The sequence below is a fragment of the Chelon labrosus genome (genome assembly GCF_963514085.1).
Source record: "Chelon labrosus genome assembly, chromosome: 5".
NCBI lineage: Eukaryota > Metazoa > Chordata > Actinopteri > Mugiliformes > Mugilidae > Chelon > Chelon labrosus.
The window spans coordinates 13,728,146-13,751,351 of NC_140341.1; the positions used below are offsets into that span (position 1 = coordinate 13,728,146).

At 41.3% G+C, this 23,206-nt stretch overlaps 3 protein-coding genes across 6 annotated transcripts in view; 2 read left to right on the forward strand and 1 right to left on the reverse strand.

The window, feature by feature from the left end:
- LOC311488380 (amyloid-beta A4 protein-like) overlaps positions 1 to 10,267 on the forward strand; it is a 15,633-nt gene extending 5,366 nt beyond the window's left edge. For 2 of the 3 annotated variants that reach the window (XM_084545034.1, XM_084545036.1), the window contains 11 exons: positions 629 to 762; positions 887 to 961; positions 1,158 to 1,316; positions 1,537 to 1,665; positions 1,789 to 1,888; positions 5,716 to 5,783; positions 6,227 to 6,365; positions 6,654 to 6,707; positions 8,031 to 8,110; positions 8,218 to 8,364; positions 8,466 to 10,267. In XM_084545034.1, coding sequence (XP_084401160.1) covers positions 629 to 762; positions 887 to 961; positions 1,158 to 1,316; positions 1,537 to 1,665; positions 1,789 to 1,888; positions 5,716 to 5,783; positions 6,227 to 6,365; positions 6,654 to 6,707; positions 8,031 to 8,110; positions 8,218 to 8,364; positions 8,466 to 8,567 — 1,187 coding nt within the window. In that variant the 3' untranslated portion in view covers positions 8,568 to 10,267. The remainder of the gene's footprint in view (positions 1 to 628; positions 763 to 886; positions 962 to 1,157; positions 1,317 to 1,536; positions 1,666 to 1,788; positions 1,889 to 5,715; positions 5,784 to 6,226; positions 6,366 to 6,653; positions 6,708 to 8,030; positions 8,111 to 8,217; positions 8,365 to 8,465) is intronic. The other variant, XM_084545035.1, reaches the window with a different exon arrangement.
- Positions 10,268 to 10,435: 168 nt separating this feature from the next.
- Positions 10,436 to 16,997, reverse strand: gabpa (GA binding protein transcription factor subunit alpha). Of its 2 annotated transcripts, none has more exons than XM_084545037.1 (10): positions 16,309 to 16,997; positions 13,436 to 13,532; positions 13,197 to 13,341; positions 12,967 to 13,051; positions 12,635 to 12,859; positions 12,315 to 12,509; positions 12,128 to 12,184; positions 11,859 to 11,981; positions 11,288 to 11,480; positions 10,436 to 11,164 (listed from the first exon to the last, which is right to left on the reverse strand). In XM_084545037.1, exons 2-10 carry the CDS (start codon positions 13,510 to 13,512, stop codon positions 10,942 to 10,944), a joined length of 1,323 nt encoding a protein of 440 aa, XP_084401163.1. In that variant the 5' UTR covers positions 13,513 to 13,532; positions 16,309 to 16,997; the 3' UTR covers positions 10,436 to 10,941. The 2 variants fall into 2 exon arrangements, with proteins under 2 accessions (XP_084401163.1, XP_084401164.1); XM_084545038.1 differs by lacking the exon at positions 16,309 to 16,997 and adding an exon at positions 15,906 to 16,281.
- Positions 16,998 to 17,993: 996 nt separating this feature from the next.
- On the forward strand, positions 17,994 to 22,899 carry u2af1 (U2 small nuclear RNA auxiliary factor 1). Its single transcript, XM_084544080.1, has 8 exons — positions 17,994 to 18,561; positions 19,539 to 19,626; positions 20,055 to 20,121; positions 21,253 to 21,302; positions 21,806 to 21,904; positions 21,983 to 22,116; positions 22,325 to 22,420; positions 22,515 to 22,899. The coding sequence occupies exons 1-8, from the start codon at positions 18,518 to 18,520 to the stop codon at positions 22,684 to 22,686; spliced, it is 750 nt and encodes a 249-aa protein (XP_084400206.1). The 5' UTR covers positions 17,994 to 18,517; the 3' UTR covers positions 22,687 to 22,899.
- The last annotated feature ends 307 nt before the right edge of the window (positions 22,900 to 23,206 follow it).

The window sequence follows — 23,206 nt, forward strand, 5'->3', positions numbered from 1 at the left end:
ACTTGAGTCTTGAATGTCACCGCGTTTGCATGCATTTCAGTAAATATGTGTTTGCACGCTTTGCACTGTAGCAAGGTCTTGTGTCTGCAGCAGCTCTTTATCCGTCTGAGTCGGCTGTTGTAGGTCCGTAACAGTGTCTTCAGTATGTCTTAACCAACTGTGTTTATAGCCATAGTGTGTATGTGTGTGAACGAGGGAGGGGACAGTTTATCAGGTTATCAGGGCTGATAATCTGTGGATTTATTGGTGCAACCTGCCCTGATCCTGACTCATGACTTTGCATCTTATCTCTAGGCACCCACATCAAACAGAGGCAAAGATGAACATGCACACACGCTCATTCTGGGAAACTTGTCGCCCTTTGTCCCCTGATAACCTATGCGTCTTTGTTTATTTACGGATATTTGACAACTGTCTTTGTGTACCTAACCTTTTAGATGTGATTAACCTGCTGCTTTGTCAAAGAACTTGAATCATTTGTTATGGAATGCCCCTGTGTGTTTATCAGTGTCTTTCATATACTTCATCCTCTCAGTTAATCTTCCTCATCACGTACTGTTCTCTCTTGTCTCTCTTACTCTGCTTTCAAATGATGCGTATTTGCTTCCTCCACGTTTTTCTCGTCCAGTGCCCACCATGGCTCCCAGCCCACCCGACGCCGTGGATCGGTACCTCGAATCTCCTGGGGATGACAACGAACACTCCGATTTCCAGAAGGCCAAAGAAAGCCTGGAGGCCAAACACCGCGAAAAGATGTCCCAAGTATGTGTGTGTGTGTTTACGTCCTCAAAAAGAAGCTCATATATGCGATAAGACACGACAAAGCCTGACATTGTCAGATCAAAATGGTTGCTTCTGTCCCTGACATGGCTCTCTTTATACCCAGGTTATGAGGGAATGGGAGGAGGCCGAGAGACAGGCCAAGAACCTTCCTCGTGCTGACAAGAAAGCTGTCATCCAGGTAGAGAACACCTCCTTTCCTCTGCCGTAACCTTACAAATGGAAGTAGTACTATAAGAGATTAATATCTAACACATCACAGTAAATCATTTTTCGGTCCACTTTATGGCTCTGCTAACTTGCATGAACCACAAGCTAATGGTTTTACAGTTCATTTGATTTGACGAATTTCTCCTTTATCGTGTTCTGATCTGCAGCACTTCCAGGAGAAGGTGGAGGCTCTGGAACAAGAGGCAGCAGGAGAAAGACAGCAGCTGGTAGAAACCCACATGGCCCGGGTGGAAGCTTTGCTCAACAGCCGCAGACGCCTGGCTCTGGAAAATTACCTTAGTGCACTACAGGCCAATCCCCCACGGGTAAACATTCGCACTTACCCACATGTGTGAACACACTCCTCTGCAATTATCAGTAAAAGAAGAGCTGTGACATTATGTGTCACATTTATTGTCACAGAATTTCCAAATAATGTCGTGTCAGACAGCGGTTAATTTCTTCTGTGTGCGAAGACAAAAAATAAGTCCGAAGCATCTGAAGTGCAATAATCCCTCTAACAACATACAACACTGCTTCCTTCAGCCCCGTCAGGTGTTGAGCTTGCTGAAGAAGTACGTCCGTGCAGAGCAGAAGGACAGGCAGCACACGCTGAAACACTACGAGCATGTCCGCACAGTCGATCCCAAGAAGGCCGCGCAGATCCGACCTCAGGTACAAAAACCTTTGGCTGTTTTAACACCTTTATCAAGATGAGGTTTTAGCTCACAGAAAATAACTATTTAAGAATTTCACCAAACTTATAACATCATTATAACCTAACTTATAACCGCCTAGGTTTTGACCCACCTGCGTGTAATCGATGAGAGGATGAATCAGTCTTTGGGTCTGCTGTACAAAGTGCCAAGTGTGGCTAATGAGATCCAAAACCAAGTTGGTAAGTGTACATTTATTTTACGCCATATAGGGTAAGGAACCATATGTGGTGAAGGGGAAACATTCCGTATCATTGCACGTCTCCCCTACCCATAGGAATAATGTGGCACATTTTCCAGGCAGACATTTCTGCATTGGGTTGTAACAAAGTCTTCATGGACCAGTCGTGCCACTCAGCAGCTATCTTGATCACGCTCCTTAGTAGTGATCAAGATAGCTGTAATTTCAGGTTGGCTCTCGTCTTTGCAGAGAAACGAAACTGATCTGGTCGGTAAAGTTTCGTTTCTCTGCGTATTGCGCGTAAGTACGGTGGCCCTGAAGTGCAAATCACAACGGCAAAAGCGAAAACACAACGGCAAAAGCGAAAACACAACGGCAAAAGCGAAAACACAACGGCAAAAGCGAAAACACAACGGCAAATCAGAAAACACAACGGCAAAAGCGAAAACACAACGGCAAAAGCGAAAACACAACGGCAAAAGCGAAAACACAACGGCAAAAGCGAAAACACAACGGCAAATCAGAAAACACAACGGCAAAAGCGAAAACACAACGGCAAAAGCGAAAACACAACGGCAAAAGCGAAAACACAACGGCAAATCAGAAAACACAACGGCAAAAGCGAAAACACAACGGCAAAAGCGAAAACACAACGGCAAAAGCGAAAACACAACGGCAAATCAGAAAACACAACGGCAAAAGCGAAAACACAACGGCAAAAGCGAAAACACAACGGCAAATCAGAAAACACAACGGCAAATCAGAAAACACAACATGCATTTCGTCTACAACTTAATGCATACCAGCTGAACATGAGCTCATATCACACATACTATACACCATACCATCTTCTCCTACATAGCATATTTTCTTAGGCCTCCCAAACTATCACTCCCAACTTCAAGTCTGCTGGTCCTGACACTAATATAAACACTTAACCATCTGGCCATCCGCCAGAATCCTACAAGAATGTTTTTCTTTTAGAAGTCAATATACCTCACTACCCTTTCCGTTTTGGTTAATGTCGTTGTGTTTTCTCTTTTGCCGTTGTGTTTTCTGATTTGCCGTTGTGTTTTCGCTTTTGCCGTTGTGTTTTCGCTTTTGCCGTTGTGTTTTCTGATTTGCCGTTGTGTTTTCGCTTTTGCCGTTGTGTTTTCTGATTTGCCGTTGTGTTTTCTGATTTGCCGTTGTGTTTTCGCTTTTGCCGTTGTGTTTTCTGATTTGCCGTTGTGTTTTCGCTTTTGCCGTTGTGTTTTCTGATTTGCCGTTGTGTTTTCGCTTTTGCCGTTGTGTTTTCGCTTTTGCCGTTGTGTTTTCTGATTTGCCGTTGTGTTTTCTGATTTGCCGTTGTGTTTTCTGATTTGCCGTTGTGTTTTCGCTTTTGCCGTTGTGTTTTCGCTTTTGCCGTTGTGTTTTCGCTTTTGCCGTTGTGTTGTCTGATTTGCCGTTGTGTTTTCTGATTTGCCGTTGTGTTTTCGCTTTTGCCGTTGTGTTTTCGCTTTTGCCGTTGTGTTTTCGCTTTTGCCGTTGTGATTTGCACTTCAGGGCCACCGTACGTAAGTGAGGGAGTGGCTGAGTGCCTTAGTTGTGCTGCTTGCTAGTGGTCAAGTCGGGTAGTTTTGTTTCTCTGCCGAGTGAGATGTAAGATGTTTGAATGGTGCAGTTTAACGATTATATATCAATCACACGCAGGGCTCGACAGTGCGAGCACCTCGTCGCAAACGCTAGTAAAAAATAATTCAGTGCGAAATGCAATTAGTAGCACGTGTGCGACTACCGAATATTACTGTTCAATAAATGTTTAATGATGTGTTGCTGACGTTTGAAGGTTGTGGCCGGTTGTGCACTAGAATGCAGCCTCAGCTGGAAAAAAAAATTGTGATTTACACGTAGTGAGCGTGCTTGCCGACGTGCTGCGGTTAAAGGCAGAGGGAGGTATCTATGGCAGGGGTGCTCATTACGTCGATCGCGATCGACCGGTAGATCTCGAAGGTAGTGCGGGTAGATCGCGTGCCATTGAAATGTTAGTCTAAAACATTCATCCGTTGCAACTCCAAAACAAACGTTCATCTTTATTTATTTTTACTTCATATTTGCAACATACCCTCAGTTCAGCGGCATAAATCCACAGCCACGCACAACTTCAACAACAATCAACAGTCAAGACTACCGCCTTTCTTAAAGAGATGCAGTCTCAGTTGCACTGTGCACATTTGCACCTATAAATAACTGACAATACATTGTTACAGTATTATTCTCTCTGCACTCTTTAGAGAATATAACTAAAACTTAAAAAGCTATGAATTTAATTGTTTTGCGTATAAATGCCTCCCCGTTGACCTCATATCACTTTATTAAAGAAAAACACATTATTTGGTAACTTTTCATCGTGCCCCTAAAATTATTTGTGTGCTACTAGATTTTTCAACTTACTAGCACACGTGCTACTTGGGAAAATGCTAAGCGTCAAGCCCTGATCACACGTGGTAGGACTCAACTGAGCCGGAAAAAAGACGTCTAGGTCCATGATACTTGAGTCGTCTTTGATTATTATGGGATTTTTATGACCCTGTCAGTCAAAATGACAGACAACGAAAAAGTCTAGCGCCACCTCTGGCTGCATGTATAAAGTTTGGTGACTTTTCCCCATAATAAGGTTTTGGAAGAGGTTTTTAGACACTATCTAATATGCAGTTTGGACAGGGCATAAATTCTTGACGGTCTCGTAGCTGTAACTTTATGTTTAGTGGACAAACTCTCTGAACTCTTAAAAGGTAAAAGGGCAGGCTATCGTAGTGGCAATAATTGTCTTGTCCATATTCATCAGTTACACTGTTGTCATGTGTGGTAGTCCAATACAGAACTGTCAGGTAAAGAGTAGGGGTGCACGATAATTACTGGTCCGATATCTGGAAATTATGACGTCATTCCGATAAGTCCGATATCATAACGAATGGCCCCGATAATATATAATATATATTTTTGTCAGTACTGCGGTGTGAGTGGTTGTTTTTAATCAATCGCTCCAACTCCCACATGAGACCTGAACGGCCTGAAGTGAATGCTGCGTTCAAGTGGCATCGGTATAATCGGAAAAAAAAAACATTCTGGCTGAAAATAAAATCATTAAAATACTCCCTCATGTCGGAAAACAACTCGCCAACTCGGTCATGATTTTGGTCGTAGCTGCCGTTACCCAGGATGTTACACATAAACCACAGAAACATAAAAGGTCGGAAAAACACGGGAACAGGGAACTTCCGTCACCACTTGAATGCGGCACAACGTGCATACATTTGTAAACGAACAACATGACGGCGGCGGTGGTGGTGGGGGACTTTTTCAAAGTTGACATTTCTCTGGCTGTTTGTAATAAATGTTTAAAGAAAGTGTCACGAGGTGGAAAAATCAGCACCAGCTTTAATACCTCGAACATGAAAAGTCATTTGAAACATAGCCATCGATTTGATGTGGTTTTGAAGGCGTATGAGGACGCCAGCGCGGCTTTTGCTCATTAGTCTTCCTCATCTTCAGGTATGTTACCGGTTATCGGTATCGGCCTTTGGAAGCGGAAAGTTATCGGTATCGGTTTTTAAAAAAAGTAATCGTGCATCCCTAGTAAAGAGATGTCTTTAAACGTGCAGCGAGAATATTCAGACTGCATTAACCTCTTGTGCTGCTGAGTGAGGATGAAAACAAGTTTTACTGAAGCCCACTGATGAATGGTGTGCTGGTAAAACAGCTTCTTAACAGTGAAGTTTCCTGCAGTAGTCTTTCCCATCTCACTTCTGTGTCTCTGACGCTCACCTCCATGCCTTTTCTTTGCAGCCGTTATCATGCAGAGAGTTCAGTCGGAGCTGTCTCAGCAAGTCTCATCCCTGCAGAGCGATGGGCGGGTGAGTCAAGTTGCACCCACTCACTTAACGCGTGTCCTGCATGAGCTGCACTCGGGCACACGTATAAATAGATTCACCTCTACTTTACCGAATGACACGGCCGGTGAAATAAAAAATAAAAAACGTAGATGGTTACGTGGTAGGGAAGAGGTGGACAGAAGTAGTGCAGTAAGAAATTTAGAGATGGCTGGGACTAAATAAGCAGCGTCAGTTACAAATAAGTGTGACTGTAACTGGGTACAATGGAAGGAAGGAAAGAAATTAAGCGTACCTCTTGAGACTATATTGTGAATACTGTGAGGTCCCAGCAGAAGCAATAATTAACCTTCAGATTGACTTTTTAATGTAGTGTTCGGGCACATAATTAGCAAATAGAAGTCCTATGAGTGAGATTTTAGCTTCTAATCAGCCTCTGACACTTCCTGATTAATATTCCTTTGCAGGTGGATGGACGGGTTAGTTATGGAAACGATGCTCTGATGCCTGATCAGGCCTACAGCTCTGCTCCTATGGAACCAGGCCTGGACGGACTGGGCTTCATTCACCCCGAGAGCTTCAACCAGCCCAATACAGAGAACCACGGTAACACACACACACAAAACATGGATTAAAATACACAGATAAAACCATTCTTATTAAATAAAATGAAATATTTACCAATTCATATGAAATGTTTACTGTATGTGAAGGGAGTGTTGTGAAATTAAACCGCTTTGAATACACTCAAATACCAAAATGTTAAGTTTTAGGAAACTGTAAGGCTATAATGTAAATGTAATTTCAAAAACTGAACATATCAGGTTGACCTATACTGACTTTTCATTAACTATACATACACTTTATTTTATATCTCTTTTCTTTTTCCTGCAGTTGAGCCAGTTGATGCTCGTCCAATTCCAGACAGAGGACTTCCCACAAGACCTGGTATGTGTTACGGACACGTGCATGTATATATTTACTCCGTACACATTTATTGTGTAGTAAGATGTATGAAAAACAGTTGTTGCATCTGTGGACACTGGGGTGCATCAAGTACAGGTGCAGTCATAGTTAGTCATGCTTGCTCTAAGGGTCAGTTGGTCCACAACTAAACCATGTCAACAACTACAACCACACTACGTTAATACAGTACACCTTCAAAACCAGCTTCGGCCTCGCTTAACCCATTCAGACCGGATCACGCATCTATGCGTAGTTACCATTAAGGCCGGCAAACGCGTCTGTGTCATTTTGAGCGTTGTCGTCTTTTTCGAGGCACATGGCCAATTATATGCACTGTGATTGGCTGAAATATTCTTGGGTGAGTGACAGAGATGCTTAGGGATTTTTTTTTAAACTCATGTGACTAATAAAACGCTTTGTGATTGGTCGAAATAAGCCTACACGTGGAGTATGTTTTGGTCGAAAATTTTAAACACCGTGCTAGCGATCCGTCATGGCTGACTCAAGTGAAGGAAGTGATATTGACGAAGTAATTGAAAAAATAGATCTTTACTGATTTTCAAAATTTTCAAAATTTTTGGAGTTTATTGATTTTTAAAAAAAATGCATTTGAAGATTATGCCCTAGCAAGTCAGTCAAGTTGAAAGCCAAAGAAGTAAGCTGTCAAATGCTTTTCATCTCATGTTTTTATCTGCTACAGAGCCTGAGAAATTAAGGTTTAAGTGTTGACATATTCTGAAAAACCTCAGGTTTTGAGAGGGGGTTTACAGAAGAGTGTTTAGGCCTGAATGGGTTAAAGAAGGAGCCAACTGCCACGCAACTGCAAAAACACTTTTTAATTACAACTAAGAAGGAAAGCCCAAAAAACAGTTTGACCAAGCAAAATGTTTTTTTCATTTGATTTGAATTATGTACTACGATTTTTGACTCATAAGTCATATGAAATCACCTCAACCCCTTGTCGCAGAGTGTCGCAAATTCGCGACTCACTGTTTCCGCTCAGACTGCAGCCAAAATAACGCATGGAATCTTCCAGTGTCGGTTTGTGCCCATTCAAAAAATACCTAGGAACCTTTTGCAAGCACTAGTTTCTCATAGGACCGGTCGGAGTGGTAAGCAAAAACAGTCATTTCTTTATATAATTGAAAAATCAATTCAGGCGTCAGGGGGGTTAAGCCACATGTTTGTATTTTCTTATGTCAAACAGCATGCAGCACAGGAGACGTACCTGGGACAAAGATCTTCTATTTCATCGTTACTTTTCTTTGTACGTGTTTAACTTTGTGCTTGTTTCTTTGTTTTCAGTGTCAGCCCTGAAGCCCGAAGTGCGGATGGAGACCGAAGAGAGGCAGAGTGCCGGTTATGAGGTATACCATGAAAAACTGGTGAGAAAACTGTTGAAACCGTTTGCATCTAATCGTCGCGTCGTTTATTTTGTGCAGCGGTCTGCTCTTTGTGCGCATAAATAGCCTTTGTGTGTTTTTAATGACAGGTGTTTTTCGCCGAGGACGTTGGGTCCAATAAAGGCGCCATTATCGGGCTTATGGTCGGAGGGGTCGTCATAGCAACCGTCATCGTCATTACTCTGGTGATGCTGAGGAAGAAACAGTATACTTCTATTCATCACGGTGTAATTGAGGTAAAAGGCTCGAGACGAGCAGATGAACCAGTCTCTCCTCATGAAAACGTTTTTTGTTTTACTAACTCCTCCTCCTCTTCCCCCTCCTCTCCCGTCCCAAGGTGGATGCAGCGGTGACCCCAGAGGAACGCCATCTGGCCAAGATGCAGCAGAACGGCTATGAGAACCCCACCTACAAATTCTTTGAGCAGATTCAGAACTAAAGACCTGCCCGCCAACATTTCACCCTCCGTCACGGTCTGTTCCATTCGGGTCCTTTGGTCTCAGCCCCTACAACTTCACTTTTACTCACCCTCTTCACGGGGGGAGGAAAGGTGTGAGGATTATCACAAAAGATAGCAGGGGTTTGGGCCAAAGGAAACTGACATGGAACAAAACCTTCTCGATCCGTTATCCGTCGATAAATCTCCCAATAATTGGTCCGACAAGGGTGTCCTGTTAAACCCGCACATTTCAAGCCTCCATAGTGTTTGTACTGAAGAACCCTGCTGACTGTCTGTATGACGTCGCCCCAGTACTGCGCTCACAGCAGAGACCAGAAACATATTAATTCCCACTCATCCGTTCTCAAACAGCCCCTCGCGCACACGCCGCCTGCCCTGCTCCAAGCAGATAAGAGCGACCCGCCGCACGATTTAAGTGTTTCAGGTTTGTTTTTCAAAAAAGGTGAAAAAGAATAAACATAATCAAAAATACGGAAAAGTTGGAAAAAAAAAATATATTAAATGTTTTTGGATTTTTATTTTTAATGTGTAATATATTAAGACAGAGATTAGCTGTAAGTATATATATGTAGTGCATGGCTATATTGATGACTGATGAAGTATACTGTATGTGGAGGTCCGGAGCAGTCGGGCCTCTCCGTAGATATTTTAGCAGGACTGTACATTTCTAGTGTCTTCTTTGTGATCTTGTGATTTGAAGAAGGAAGGAAAACAAAAAAAAAAAAAGAGTATTCAGAATCTGGTCTGCTTTGTCGTCACAGACTTGCTTTAACTGAATCCTGGCTCATCTCCATGCTTCACTGTTGTGTTAGCTGCATGGGCAAAATGCTCTCTCTGTGTAATATATGAAGTGTAATAGTATCCGAAAGGAAGATGATTGTGTTACTGTTTGCGTTCTATGCACTCTTGTCATTATGGAAGTTTATTATCACCAAATATTAATTGCTGTCTTTGACGCCAACTGTCGCCGCACTTTTGGTTTTTTTATTAGAACGAGGATCACGGTCGAACTCTAGATGGAAAGTTTTTACTAAAGCGTATCATTCCAGATTCATCATTCCGCCGTCTTGATTGTAAATATTTGGATGATGGAGGATCCGGCTTTTGCTGGCCCACTCATTATCTTCTCCATTTGTCTTGCTTTCACTACCCCCCCCCAGTCTCTCATGTTTATCCTCCCCTTCGAGTTGCGTCAGCAATATTGTACAGTGCAGCACTCTAGTGTGATAAACTGACGAGGCTACAAAGATCAGACATTTTCCAGATGGTCCGGTCTCTTCTCTCAACACACACACTCCTTCACCAAATCTCACGCACACACACATTCTATTTTTCTACATTACCTGTGTATACATGTACAGCGCTTCTGTTTGTCCAGTGGTGAATATTCCTTTGCCTGCATATCTGTTAAATCTGTAATGGTCCCCATGAAGAGGCGGCAAATCACCACATCTGACACTAAGAGACACGTTTCCCTCTCCCCGGAATTAAGTTATTCGTAGTGAACATGAATGTGACAGGCATATTGTGCAATTATATCATAGAAATACGACACATATCACCTCGACCCACATGTGTACAGACGCACCAATTGAAGCTCTTAATCAGGTGAATGTTGAAAATTTGTATTGATGCTCACTCTTGGAGCGTAGTGATTAAAAATGTTTTTGTTCCTCCCATTGAGTCGGTGACCTTCCTCTGTGTGTAGTTAAATGAACCATTTGCTTAGAGTTAAGAAAAAGCTTTCTACACTCACTATACCATGAATAAAATTTTGAATGTACATGTAACCGTCTGCTTCTCTTACTGTGATTTGGGAATATAAACATTTACACTTCAGACAACGGTTAAGAAAAATGCTTGCCACTTTATTCCCCCCTAGTGGACACAAAAGGGTCCAACAGTTCAGGGAACAAAACACTAAATAAAATACAAAACAGGTCCTCTATAAATGGAAAATATGAAAATACACTTGCCCTTGTGGCTATCAAAAACATGAAGTACCGGTATATACAGTGGAAATGATCCTAAACTACAGATGAGGAACACAACACAAAGCACTGAGCTGGGATTTTCAGTCGCACATTCCAAGCATTCGGTCACATCCATACAGCAATCGGTAATCACAAAGAACATTCTTTCCTCATCCTAAACACGCTTCTCTTGGTTAAAGGAAAGCTAAAAAACTTTACCTGCCTCACTCTAACTCGAATCAAACTGTAAAGATGTTAACAAAGTTGACACTCCCCAGCGATCAGGGATCGGCCTTGCATTTTTGTGTCTGCTGGACACATGATTTCCAATCAGCGGTGGAGTTCACACTTTGTCTGCGGCAGCCGTGACGCCGCCTCCTTCAACTGTCCTTGTCTAGCGTCGTGGTGGCCAGGGTCACTGTAGTGATGGGCTGCCCGATGCCGTGCATCTGCATGCGAGCCAGTTTCTTCTGCTCGCACTCGGTCACCAGGTTGTTGAGCTCAGCCGCACTGTAGCCAATCAGAGTCCTCAGGTCGCACACAAACTTGTAGACAAAGCGCTTTCCCTGCACCTTGCTAATCATGTCCCCATCGTAGTAATACCTAAAGGAGAAAATGAGACTCAGGATCGTGCCAAAAATAAAATAACACAACAGAATTTTATCAGGTCAATCTGGCTTTTGCAAACCTCCAAACTTTATGCAAGTGCAATGTAAAGACACACACCTGAGGGCTCTGCTGAGCTTCTCATAGTTCATCGTGGGTTTGTTCTTGCGCTGGCCCCACTTCTGCGCCACAAGCTCAGGCTGGTTGAGTTTGAACTCTCCCTCCTCACCCACCCAGGAGATGCAGTCTCTCGCATCCTTGTCCGTCAGCAGCTCCAGCAAGAACTGCCACAACTGGATCTGACCATTGTTACCTGGCGGCCGGAGAAACAGGGCAACAATAAGGCGGTGTTTGCAATCTACCAAACACCGGACCGCAATCTCACAGTCACAGATGGGTAGCTGGTTTCAAACAATTCTGAGGATCTTATCAAAAAGGCTTCAACAAATAATAGTTTGGTTGATAAACTGTATGAAAATTGTGAAATATATCCCTAATAAGTCCAATGCATTGTTTTCTGATTGCTAATTTGTCAATAAAAACTCATATTTTAGACGCTTTTGGCAAACAAAATGACTTATAGTTGTCATTTAATTACGCGCAGATGAAAATGATCGATACAGTAACTGTTAGAGCTTGAAGTGTCGTCTGTATAGACTCTGTGTGTGTGTGTGTGTGTTGTGTACTGTACCTGTGCGGTTGCCGGGTGAGCTGCGCTCTTCCCCTGAAATGCGCGGCGTTCTGGAGCCCCGGTTCTGCTTGAACACCTTTATAGCAGTGGGTGTGCTCACCTGGGCCGGGATTATCTGCACGGCTGAGGAGGCAGACGGACATTTTTTTTTTTTTTTTTAAAGATACTTTTTCAAAGATCAGGAGAGCCACTTTTATTTTGGGTCTAATTTTCTGTTAACTCTGTTGTCATGCCAAATAACCTGAGAGTCTACATGGGTCGAGACTTACGTTGATCAATGGTAACAGTGGCGTCCCCTCCAGACTGGTCCTGACTAGCCAGCACATCTGAAATAAATCCAAAGAATACATTACATCCTGTATGAACACCAAAGTTTGACAAACCAGACACTGGACAGAATTTGTCTTAATTTTTCCTCTTTCCCGTCACTCAGCGTTCATGGTGACACCGACTTACATTTGCGTAGGAGTTCCAGGTGACTCCAGAGGATCTCTCCGTTGGGCACTTTCTGAAGGAACTCGTCCTGGTTGAAGCCGCAGAGGTCTCGACCTGGGATGTGAATGCTTCCTATTTCCATCTCGTCAATGTTAAACTCCTTCATTACCCACACGGCCCAGTGGATCACCTGATCAGCTGTCCAGAGCATGGGGTCTAAAGAGGGAGCGAGAGAGAGAGAGAGAGAGAGATGCCTTAAATACTAAGAGCCATGTTTTTTGTTATCGCATTAAGAATAGTTTTCCTTCCACTGTAAGGTATTTAAGTAAAGGTTTCCTCACCGTACGGTATCCCCAGCCGGACCTGCTCTTTGCGATAGCCTTCAAGCGCTGCGGCCCAACGTGTAACCTGCTCCGAGGTCTCATCCGACAGAGCAGAACGCTCTACGGCGATGAGCTGTCCCTCCTCCACCAGAGCACCGTCCTCCCCAGATGCATCTGGATCTATCACCACTTCTACTGTTTCTACCGGCTTCACAATTTCCAAAATGTTAAGCTTCTCCTCTCCTGGACATTAGAAAAAGACCAATGATTAGCATCAAAATTACGTTTTAGTGGTGGACATTTGGAGAACTTCAAAAGAAATGCGTCATAGTTTTTGGTTAACTTGGTACCTGGTTTGGTTATAATCTGCAGGCTGAGCTGCACTGTGCCATCTGTCTTTACTCCCTGATCAAAAAGGCTGTGATCGGGGTGGAGCTAAAAAAAAAAGGGAACATAAAATAAGAAGAATCAGAAGTGAAACAGGACAACATTTTAAAGGATGCTTATCTGACACACGGTACATATCTAGTCTCAACACGAGTATCTAATCATAAAGATACCTTTATCCGTAAACTATTACCTGAATATCCTGCAAGCAGATTTCATATGCATCCAATGAGATTTGGATACGTGGCTCCAAAAGCTTCTTCAAATTGCCAATTGGCTCACTGATGTCGATATCTTGTTGAATCAAATCTGACGCGGTGATGGTCTGCTCCTCAACACTGCGAGTCAAAAAAAAAAAAGATATGAGAAAGTGTATTCGGTGGAAGCGCAATGGTATGCAGTTCAAATGAATGACGTGTTCATCGTGCTCACCCTTCCTCCAGGCAGGTCTGTTTCTCCCGTTCATCTATCTCAATCTCTATCATCTCTTCTGTCTCACTTTTAGACATTTTGTTTGAAGACAGCCAAGCTTTGGGAAGGTAATGAAAGAGAAGTTTTAATGTCATTTATTTTGCAGTGAGACATAAAAAAAAAAAAATCAATCGACAGCAATGGCACAGAACTGTAGATGTTACTACGGATATTTTAAAAAAGTTTGCAAAATGACAAAGTCCAAACCACCATAAGCAATGGCTTTAACAAATAACTAATAATAATATTAATAATAATAAATCATTTACAGTATATTGGCAGTATTAAGTGGTCTTCTAACAGTCACTTCTGTCATTTCTGTATTAAAAATGTTTAACAATCTGCAGCTGATGCTTCTCAAATGCAAGAATGTTATAATTGTTTATGTTTTAAATTTGTATTGTACATCGAATACTGTTTTATTTTCAGATAAAAAACGAGAGACAATTTTGACTTTTTTCCAAACCATTAGTAAGGCTCAACAAAAGTAAACAATGGATGAACACTGAATAGGAGAGCTTTGGCACCCTCCGAAGGTTTGTTATAAGTCTAATAAAAGACAGTTTGAATCTGAGATAACAATATAGCAGTGGGACATTGAGGTACATGTCATTTATATCCAAAATTATGCTGACATCAAGACTGAACTTTAACTGTTAATCTACATCATTTTCACTACACTGTTAACACATCTTTGGAGGGGAACGTATTTAGTTGCTTCATTCCACTGTATCCACCTTAGAAGTGTAATTTCAGTTCATTAGACACTAATGAAAACAAATGCATTCTGATACAACAGTCCTGCAGTAAAGCTTAGCTTCGTAAAGGTTATGGTACTCAGAGCTTCTTATAACTGAGAGAGCTGTTCTTTCATCGTGGAGGCTGTGGTTTGTAGCACTATCGAACTGTATCGCGTTGCACCGCCATGTGTTTCTATTATCTTGACAACGCCATTTTAGTCAGTGCCCAACACTAAATAACAGAAATAGTTGTGAATTTAATCCAATACTTTTTAACAGCACCACAAGCAGCATCCTCAAAAAAAAAAAAAGATCATACAGTCGAATTACCACCTTTATCACGCTGTTTCAGCATAAACTGAACATTGTAATAATCGTGAAGGGGGATTGAGTGTCGGACTGTTATAGTAGAATGCATTTGTTTTCAGTGAGCTGGCAAGTAAGTGTGTATGACACTTTCACTATATTGTTAACGAGTTTTAAGTGCGGACTGTATTTAGATGTAGAGGGATTCATGCCACAGTACCAACCTCCTGCATTAACTGAAATAAAAAATAAATAAATAAATAAATAAACTGTTAGATGATCACTTATCACTGCTTAAAATTGAACTATAAACCATATTTATATAATAATACTTTTCCCAAGACGACATCATTAAATACTGATTCTCACTTGCTCTGATACAAAAATATTCAATTTAAGGAAAATTACAATAAAGTTGGCACATTACAAAAAACTATTTTTTCTTGGCTTAAACAATTTATTATCTATTCATCAACTAATAACCTTTTTTAAAAAAAAATATGGCACAGAAGCATCAGTCCCTTTAATGTAAACACTTTTGGATGCTTTTATTCTATAAGTGAAAGGTTTAGTAGCACTAAACACATGAAAAATAAAGTTTATGTCTTGATTAAACTATAATATAGTGAATATAATTAGACTAGGGTAATTAAAATCTGCCCTCAGTGACCATGATGTAAACATAAACAGTTGAGGGGTTTCTACTATAAAGGCCTCTCAGCCTCGACTCCTCATTGGCCGTCTGGGACAGTTCACTGACTGCTAACGTTAGCCAACTCGAGGGCGAGGCTCCGGCGTCTAAAGGCCAACTGGTAGGCCACTAGTTACAGCAAGTAGTCACCAAACTGTAACACACGTCTTGAACACGTGCTGGGGAAACACACAAAACTAAGATCCGCACATCTGCCCGCACATGTGGCTACAGTGAAGCGGGCCCGCGGTCAAACAAGTTAGCCGCGATTTAGCAACGCGGGGCGAGGCAAGCCCCCGTTACACAAGCATCGGTGCCCGCATGCTAAACAACGGTTAAAACATGCCGAAAAACCGCACTGCGCTCCGTAACTCCCAAAAAAACATTACTTAAATCACACTTTAACTCTGCGCGTAGAAAACTTTTAAAACGGAAATAGAATAAACGGAAACAAAACAGCATAGGGCAAATGGAAAGGAGCCGGAAATCCTGGCTAAGCTTTACAGCGTTGCGAGACTTCCGAGAGCAGCTCCGGTGCATAGAACACGACTTTTGGAGGAAAACTAGCACCGGAGAGTGATCGGGATATCGACGACACACTAAAACAAGCCACCGGTTTTAAAAAAAACAAACTACAACTGCGCGAAGAAGTGTGGATTACGACGAGTTTCGCCGCATCTGGATGTATACCTACTGCGTGTTTGCGGCTTGGACGGTGATCAGCGCCGCGGCAGCAGACAGACAACTGTTAGCAAACAAGCTAACACTTCACAACTAATGCTATTTTGCTCTTTTACATTTAAACCGGTCGTCTGTGGCACCCAGCGCTGGCCTGGCTTTTGTGAAAGTTGGCTAATGCCGTCGCTGTGTGTGTGTGTGTGTGTTTCTGTCTTGAAGGTGGGCGGCCTCTTCCCAGCAAGCCTGACTAGGAATCAACAACAGCTAGCTTAGGTTAGCATCGCTAGTTGAGCTACAAAATAGCGGGAAGTGTCGCTCCACGACAAACAGACCCCTTTATATGACCGTAAAGTAGAACCATTTCCCCCCGCAACAAACACACCCGTCTCAGAAACAGCAACACATGTCAAAATTCAAACCTTAAAGGGTGTTGGTGGTGCTCAATTGTAGCGGATAAGCAGCCAAAATTCACACAGTCGAGTCGTATCATGCAAGTTTTTAGCCAACTACACACTCACTCGGGGGAGGAGGGGCGGAGACTAACTAGCAACACTGAAGGTACCTTAAAATCTGTATAGACAACACTAACTAAATATGTAAGACACGATGTATCCAGCAAATTAACATCAGGCTTTTAATAAAGTTGTCACACAGTGCTCGATTAAAGCTAATAGTTTGAATTGAGCTGTTACCAACAGAGTAAATACTTTTATTTTGATGCCTCCGTGGAAAAAATTACCTGTGTGCATTTACTTAAACCTAGAAACCAATCCTTTTAAGAGTATGCATTATACAACATGACATATTGTAGGTGGTGAAATTGTTTTTTTTTTTAACCGGACTCCTATCCAAATAATGTCTTTGGGTCTCCTGAGGGCCAAGGTGTGCAGTTTATCACACAGTCTTTAGTAGAGACTCTTTTGTGTCTAAATGTGTGGGGTAAACTCTTTGTGATGCCTATATTAGTGTTTATTATAATAATTTGTCATTGGTATACTTGCAAGATACAGGTAAGGCAAACTATTAAAGAGATGTCTAGTGGAAAATGTTATTTATAACAAAACACCCCCATGTTTTTCAGTTCCCTTAATATACAGTGTATTGTACCGGATCCTGGGCAGGTTCCTGTTGTTGTATGTCTGCTGATGTCTGTTGAAGCGCAGATAAATAATGGTCAAAAATATACGTGCCTGTTGTGATGTTATTTTGGAGTCCGTTTGCAATCATGTCTCTAGCTTTTAGTCAAATTTATCGTACATATTTTTTGTGAGCCAGATTCCATTTGGGCTGGCTTCCAGGTTAATATCACTTAGATGTTTACTAAATAAATTTATTTTGAGAGAAGACAAGGAGGAATCATTTAAATCACCATTTAGACCGTATGAAGGGGTGAAAAACAATTATTCAAAGTGAAAGTGGTATTGCATATGCACTATATAACCTTCTGCACTACCTCAAATAATATATATATATATATATGCAGGCTACAGTTCTAATCTCGGTGTAGCTGATGATTTGCTACATGATTTAACCAACAGTTTTATAGGTATTTAAGAAGATGTTTGCGTTTATTTATTTATTTTTTATTTTTTTTTAAAAAAAAGGTCTTTATAATATAATAATAAAATATTTTCATGTCTGCCCGTGCACCTGTAGCAAACAGGCCCTTTTGCACACAGTTGCAGTACTGCTGCTGTACACAAAATAGCTGTAGGTGTATGGACAATTTAATAGCGGCTCTTGTTTCGAAAGTCGCCAAACGGAAATGACCCAATGTATTAAAAACTTCCGGTGTGGCCGTCTCGCCTTCAAAATAAAGATAAAATATTCAAGCGTTTCAACGTAATTCATGAATGAGCATGAAGACGATGAGAGAAAAATACTTTTCCACTTTAACGTCACACGCAATGATATTTTAAAATATCACTATTGCACAGTAGGGTTAGTTTTGCTTTCCTATGTTTAATACAGTGGATTTCTATTACTCATTTAAACAAGCTGGCCACCCTCAGTCCGGAGGTACAGGAGTGTGAATTGTAGGACGTCCAGACTGAAGAAGTCCTTTTCCCCCAACAGACTCCTTAACAGCGGACAGGAGTCCAGATTCATAGACTAAAATCATGGACTACTCATGTCATACAATGCACTGTTCACTTTTTCAGTTTCTGTTTACACTTCAGTTCATTGCTTACATTCCCATTTGCACTAGTTACTTTAAGTTTTGTTTTATATGTATCTATTTATATTCTGTTTCTAAAATTGTTGTATTATTTGGCATTTTGGTGGACTACAAAAGAAGAATCTCATTGTACAGAGAAACATTTACACTGCGCACATGACCAGACCATAAACTCTGAATCTTTAACGAGATAAATCAACTCCTAAAACCAAAGTCACCAAAAACTTGATACTATACAGTATATTGTATGTCAGAACTGTATATAAATGACAATGTGTCGCGTAGATGCGTGTACCTAATAAACTTTGAACATTAACCGAGCAGGTTTTGTGCAAGAATTCTGGTTTAGTCGGTGAGCGTTTCGAGGAGACTGCGCTTTTATTGTGAAGGGTGGGCTACGGAAGTGCAGTCTTTGATGCTAGTGTCTGTTTGAACGCAGGCGAGCCAAGATGGCAGAGTATCTGGCATCCATTTTTGGGACAGAAAAGGATAAGTAAGTAGTTAACGTTAACTTAAATAATTGTTAAGCATGTTTTGGTTTGTTTCTTTCATCGCAAGCTTTGTCTAATATCGCTGTATCATGTAAAATATATAGCTAATAACAGTGCACTGGCTTTAGCTGCTAGCTAACTAGCTAGCTAGCAAGCTAGCTAACGTCGGTAAAATACCGCGCCGCGGCTGCTAACGCTAGCTTTTGCAGCATCTGGATCTTGAGCGGTGCTGGGATGGTCATAGAAAATATGTTTTACATTTTAAATAGAAAACCCTGAGCCGTCAAACGCTAGTGTGCGTGATACAGTAATTAATTTCTTTGAGTTAGCTTTAGCTAAAGCTATGCTTACTTTCTGAAACCCACATGTCTTTGTTACAATGGAAACACACTGATAAACACTAGGAAACCCTTTGAAGCGTTATGAAGCAAATAACTTGGCCCTTAATCCCAGCTCCTTCTCTTAATCTTATCGTTTTGGGAAGTACTGTACTGTGAGCATCTGCTCTACGTTTCCTGAAACACATTTATTTTAGTACTTGTGTGTATATTAAAACAAATTATACACCTGTATATTAATATTATCAATATCTAGCTCTATGGGAATTAGTTAATTAAGTGGGAACATTGGAGGTTATATTGCAACACCACTAAGATTAGACTACACCCTATGGGTGAAAATCATATTTACAGTTCCCCAGCTCTGTCAGATCTGATTTGATAAAAATATAGATGTGCATAGATGAAGCTGTGAGTCTCTTGATTTCTTTGGTGTAACGATACAGCTTGAAGGGGATTGAAACGTGAGCATTTATTTGTCTTAAGGTGTTTAGTGACACACAAATAACTTTTCCTGTGTGTGCAAAGTTCCCCCTATGGAGTGCCAAGGCTCCAGACTCCAATAACCCACTGTGTAGTCTGCACAATTTATTTCTTTGTTTATCTCATCTTCATCATTGTCTCCTATTTTTCCCCCACAGGGTCAACTGCTCTTTTTATTTTAAAATTGGTGCCTGCCGACATGGTGACCGCTGCTCCAGATTACACAATAAGCCGACATTTAGCCAGGTAAGATTGTTGTTCTGTGGTTTTATTTTAGGATACCAATGATCAGTTTCACCTAAAACTATTAAAGAAAATAGGTATAATTTTTTTCTCATATAATGGAAACTATGATGGGAGTTTAGGCGCATATGTACAATTTGTAGTTTTGTTACTTACAGCTTGTTTCATTGCCATTTGGTCAAACTTGACCACAGCAGGACAGAAGTCTTTTTTTTTTTTTAAACTCTTATTGTCCACATGATCGACCTAATTTCTTTTCTTCTGATGAGCACAATAATATCAGGGCTTCATTTTAATTCTGAACAGTGTAGCTTACAATCAAAGATAGTTGTATTTGTTTTTTTTGTTTTTTTTTACATTCTTTGCTAATCGATACACTTTGGTTGGAAACCCAGCACTAATCATCCAAACATTACATTTTTGTATTGCAGACCATTGCCCTCCTGAACATTTACCGGAACCCGCAGAACAATGCCCAATCTGCTGATGGTCTCACCTGTAAGTGAATAATGAAAGAGATCTGTGACTCTCACTGTGTCTGATATTAGTCCGGCTGTGAGTTGGCAGCAGTCAAGTCTTGAGATATTCTAACAATGTACATCTTCTCTGGCGCCTTGTAATGGTTGGTAAAAGAAGTACCAGCTGTAATGCAGCCAAACAATGTCAAATGTTCAGTAATTATGCTGTATATCAGCAGGTCTTAAATGCGTAAAGGGTTTATTTTAAAAACTGTTACAGTTGTTGTTGTTGTTTATGTTATCAGCCGATGAGATTAGGTATTGCGTAGGCCAGATGTTTGTTCTTAATTAATCATTCTAGCTAACATACATTTATACAACAATACCTGGGGTGTAGTTTAAAGTTTAGGATTAAAGCCTGAGCTTTCTGGCTCAAAGTCAGATGTGGTTTGGTCTGTAAACGGTTGCTGTGTCCTGACACTTCCACAGATCAAGTTTTAAATTAGTTTTTAGTATGTACAAAAAAAATATACATTTTTGTACATTATTTTAATGATAGTGATAGTCTGCTATAACAAGTGCAAGCTGACTGAATGCTAGTTGATGTTCAGTCAAGGTATGATTTGACAGAACAATTTCTCACCAGATGTGATTCATCGCTTTTCTAAACAACTATCTCATGTTGGCAGCAGTACTGAAAACATTAACAACAGTGGAAATACTTCTAAACACATCTAACAATGACATAACAAACACAACAGCACAAATACATATTTAGAATATTTTAAGTCCTCAGCCTCAGGCCATGCTGGCAGATGTTCAGACACTCCACCACTATTGTGCTGCAGAATGTTGTGTTTTTCTTTCAACCTTTGCAGGTCTGGTTTGGCACACAGCTGCTTTTTAAATCGCTGTAACTTTCAGTTTAGGTGGACTGAAGCTGCAGATGCTAAGTGACAGAGCAGCTGTCTGTTTTTAAGAAGATAAAAAATAAAAACGCATGTAGATACAGAAACCATAACAGGGTTACAGGCGCTGAAGAGCAAGGAAGTAAATCATCTTAACTCACACTAATAACTTCTGAGTAAATGCGATTTGAATTGATCACACAGGACTTGTTGCAGAAATTACATATTCATGTTGATGTGTTGTTCTGTCTTACAACCACCAGGTGCCATCAGTGATATGGAGATGCAGGAGCACTATGACGAGTTTTTTGAGGTAATTCACGGCCCTCCGAAGCTTTAACTGTGTTTTTAATCCTTTCTCATGATCGACTGAAACCATGTCCAGCTGATTGTACCAGAATGATCGTTTGGCAGTTTAACGTCTTCTTTAAATTATTGTTATGAGGAGAGTTAATGTTTCAAGATCATTCATAGCGATGCATGTAGTTCTGAGAGGTATTCAGTGTTTCTCATTCAGTATGATCATCAGCCAGTTCACTCAAGGTCGAATAGACCAAAAACTTGCACTTGAACTCACCGCAAAAGACTACAGCCAAGCCAGATAAAAATCCCTGCCGCTTTGCTCAGCCAATCAGAGTGAGAGGTCTCAATGGCGTGCTTTGTCTACAATCAAACAAACTGAATCGACCGAAGATGCGATGTCAGGGGTCCAAGTAGGGGCAATGGTGCGGGACTCGCTGCCAAAACCGATCTGAAGTGATTGCTCGCCTGGAGTCCATGAAGTCACACCTGATTTTTAAACTTCTGTCTTCGCAGGAGGTCTTCACAGAGATGGAGGAAAAGTACGGAGAAGTAGAGGAAATGAACGTGTGTGACAACCTTGGGGACCACCTAGTAGGAAATGTGTATGTGAAGGTGAGTGACTGTAATGTCAGGGGTTTTATCTTGCATCCAGAGCTGTGTTTTTTTTTAACTTGGCTGTTCTTTTTGTAGTTCCGTTACGAAGAGGATGCTGAGAAAGCTGTGATAGACCTGAACAATCGGTGGTTTAATGGACAGCCCATCCATGCTGAGCTCTCTCCTGTCACAGACTTTAGAGAAGCCTGTTGTCGTCAATATGAAATGGGGTGAGTGCTTACATACACGACTCATTATCCCCTTTCCTCATTATCCTTGTTCAACCTCTGGTGTAAATACCCATTATTATATCTGTAGTGACTTACAGGCAATCTACACAAAGTTTTATTCAGAGTTTTCAGCATAGTCGAGCTTCTATGTGAAACTCGAGTTTGCTCTTAAGACCGTTACATTTCTTCTCTTCTTAACCTCCCACAGGGAATGTACCCGTGGTGGCTTCTGTAACTTCATGCACCTGAAGCCCATCTCACGTGAACTGAGGAGAGAGCTCTATGGACGTCGCAGGAAGGGAGGGTACATACATTACATTGCTTTCATATTCAGAATATTGGAGCTGGAGGAGTTGTTTTTATAGCGGTTCATAACCATTCCTTCCTCACGTCAACAGTCGCCATAGGTCTCGGTCTCGATCTAGAGAGAGGCGATCTCGCTCAAGGGACAGAGGTCGAGGAGGCGGCCGCGACGGTGGCCGCGACGGCGGCCGCGACGGTGGCCGTGACGGCGGCCGTGACCACGAGAGACGTCGCTCCAGAGACAGAGAGCGCTCAGGGCGATTTTGAACAAGAAGCCGACACCTGCTTTCCCCTTCCCTCCCTGTATCCATCCTGTTTTCTCTTTTTTTAAGTTTTTACCCTACCAGATCTGTTCTAGGACTACCTGAAAGGTACCCAGTTTCGAAGCTGTGACAGCATTGATGAACTTTGTTTTTCTTGATTCTGAAAATGACTTTCACTTCATTAAATTTAAAATTTTTACTTAACAAGACTTGATTTGTGAATCTTTATTACTTAGACGCTTGTTATTGGTCACTTAAAACAGATTTATTTCTGTGAGTCTTAGCATTTCTCCAAAGATGACATGATGTTTTGTTTTTTGTTCACCTGCGATGATGGATTTTCTCCATACGTTTTCCTGAGGGACCAGGATCTACATCCACACTCACTTGTGTATCTCAAAACTTGAGCTAATTCTGTTTTAATCTGGTTAAACATGAATGAACATTAAAAAAACTGAAGTACCCCATTCATACATGATGATAAATATTCATTTCATTATTGAAGTGAATCAGGAGGTAAAAAT

Coding starts and splice junctions, on each gene's coding strand:
- gabpa (XM_084545037.1), bottom strand. CDS start 13,512: ATGTCTAAAAGTGAGACAGAAGAGATGATAGAGATTGAGATAGATGAA. Junction 13,342..13,435: donor CAGACCTGCCTGGAGGAAGG/GTGAGCACGATG, acceptor TTTGACTCGCAG/TGTTGAGGAGCAGACCATCA. Junction 12,510..12,634: donor CCGGCTGGGGATACCGTACG/GTGAGGAAACCT, acceptor CTCCCTCTTTAG/ACCCCATGCTCTGGACAGCT.
- u2af1 (XM_084544080.1), top strand. CDS start 18,518: ATGGCAGAGTATCTGGCATCCATTTTTGGGACAGAAAAGGATAA. Junction 18,562..19,538: donor TTTGGGACAGAAAAGGATAA/GTAAGTAGTTAA, acceptor TTTCCCCCACAG/GGTCAACTGCTCTTTTTATT. Junction 22,117..22,324: donor TGTCGTCAATATGAAATGGG/GTGAGTGCTTAC, acceptor AACCTCCCACAG/GGAATGTACCCGTGGTGGCT.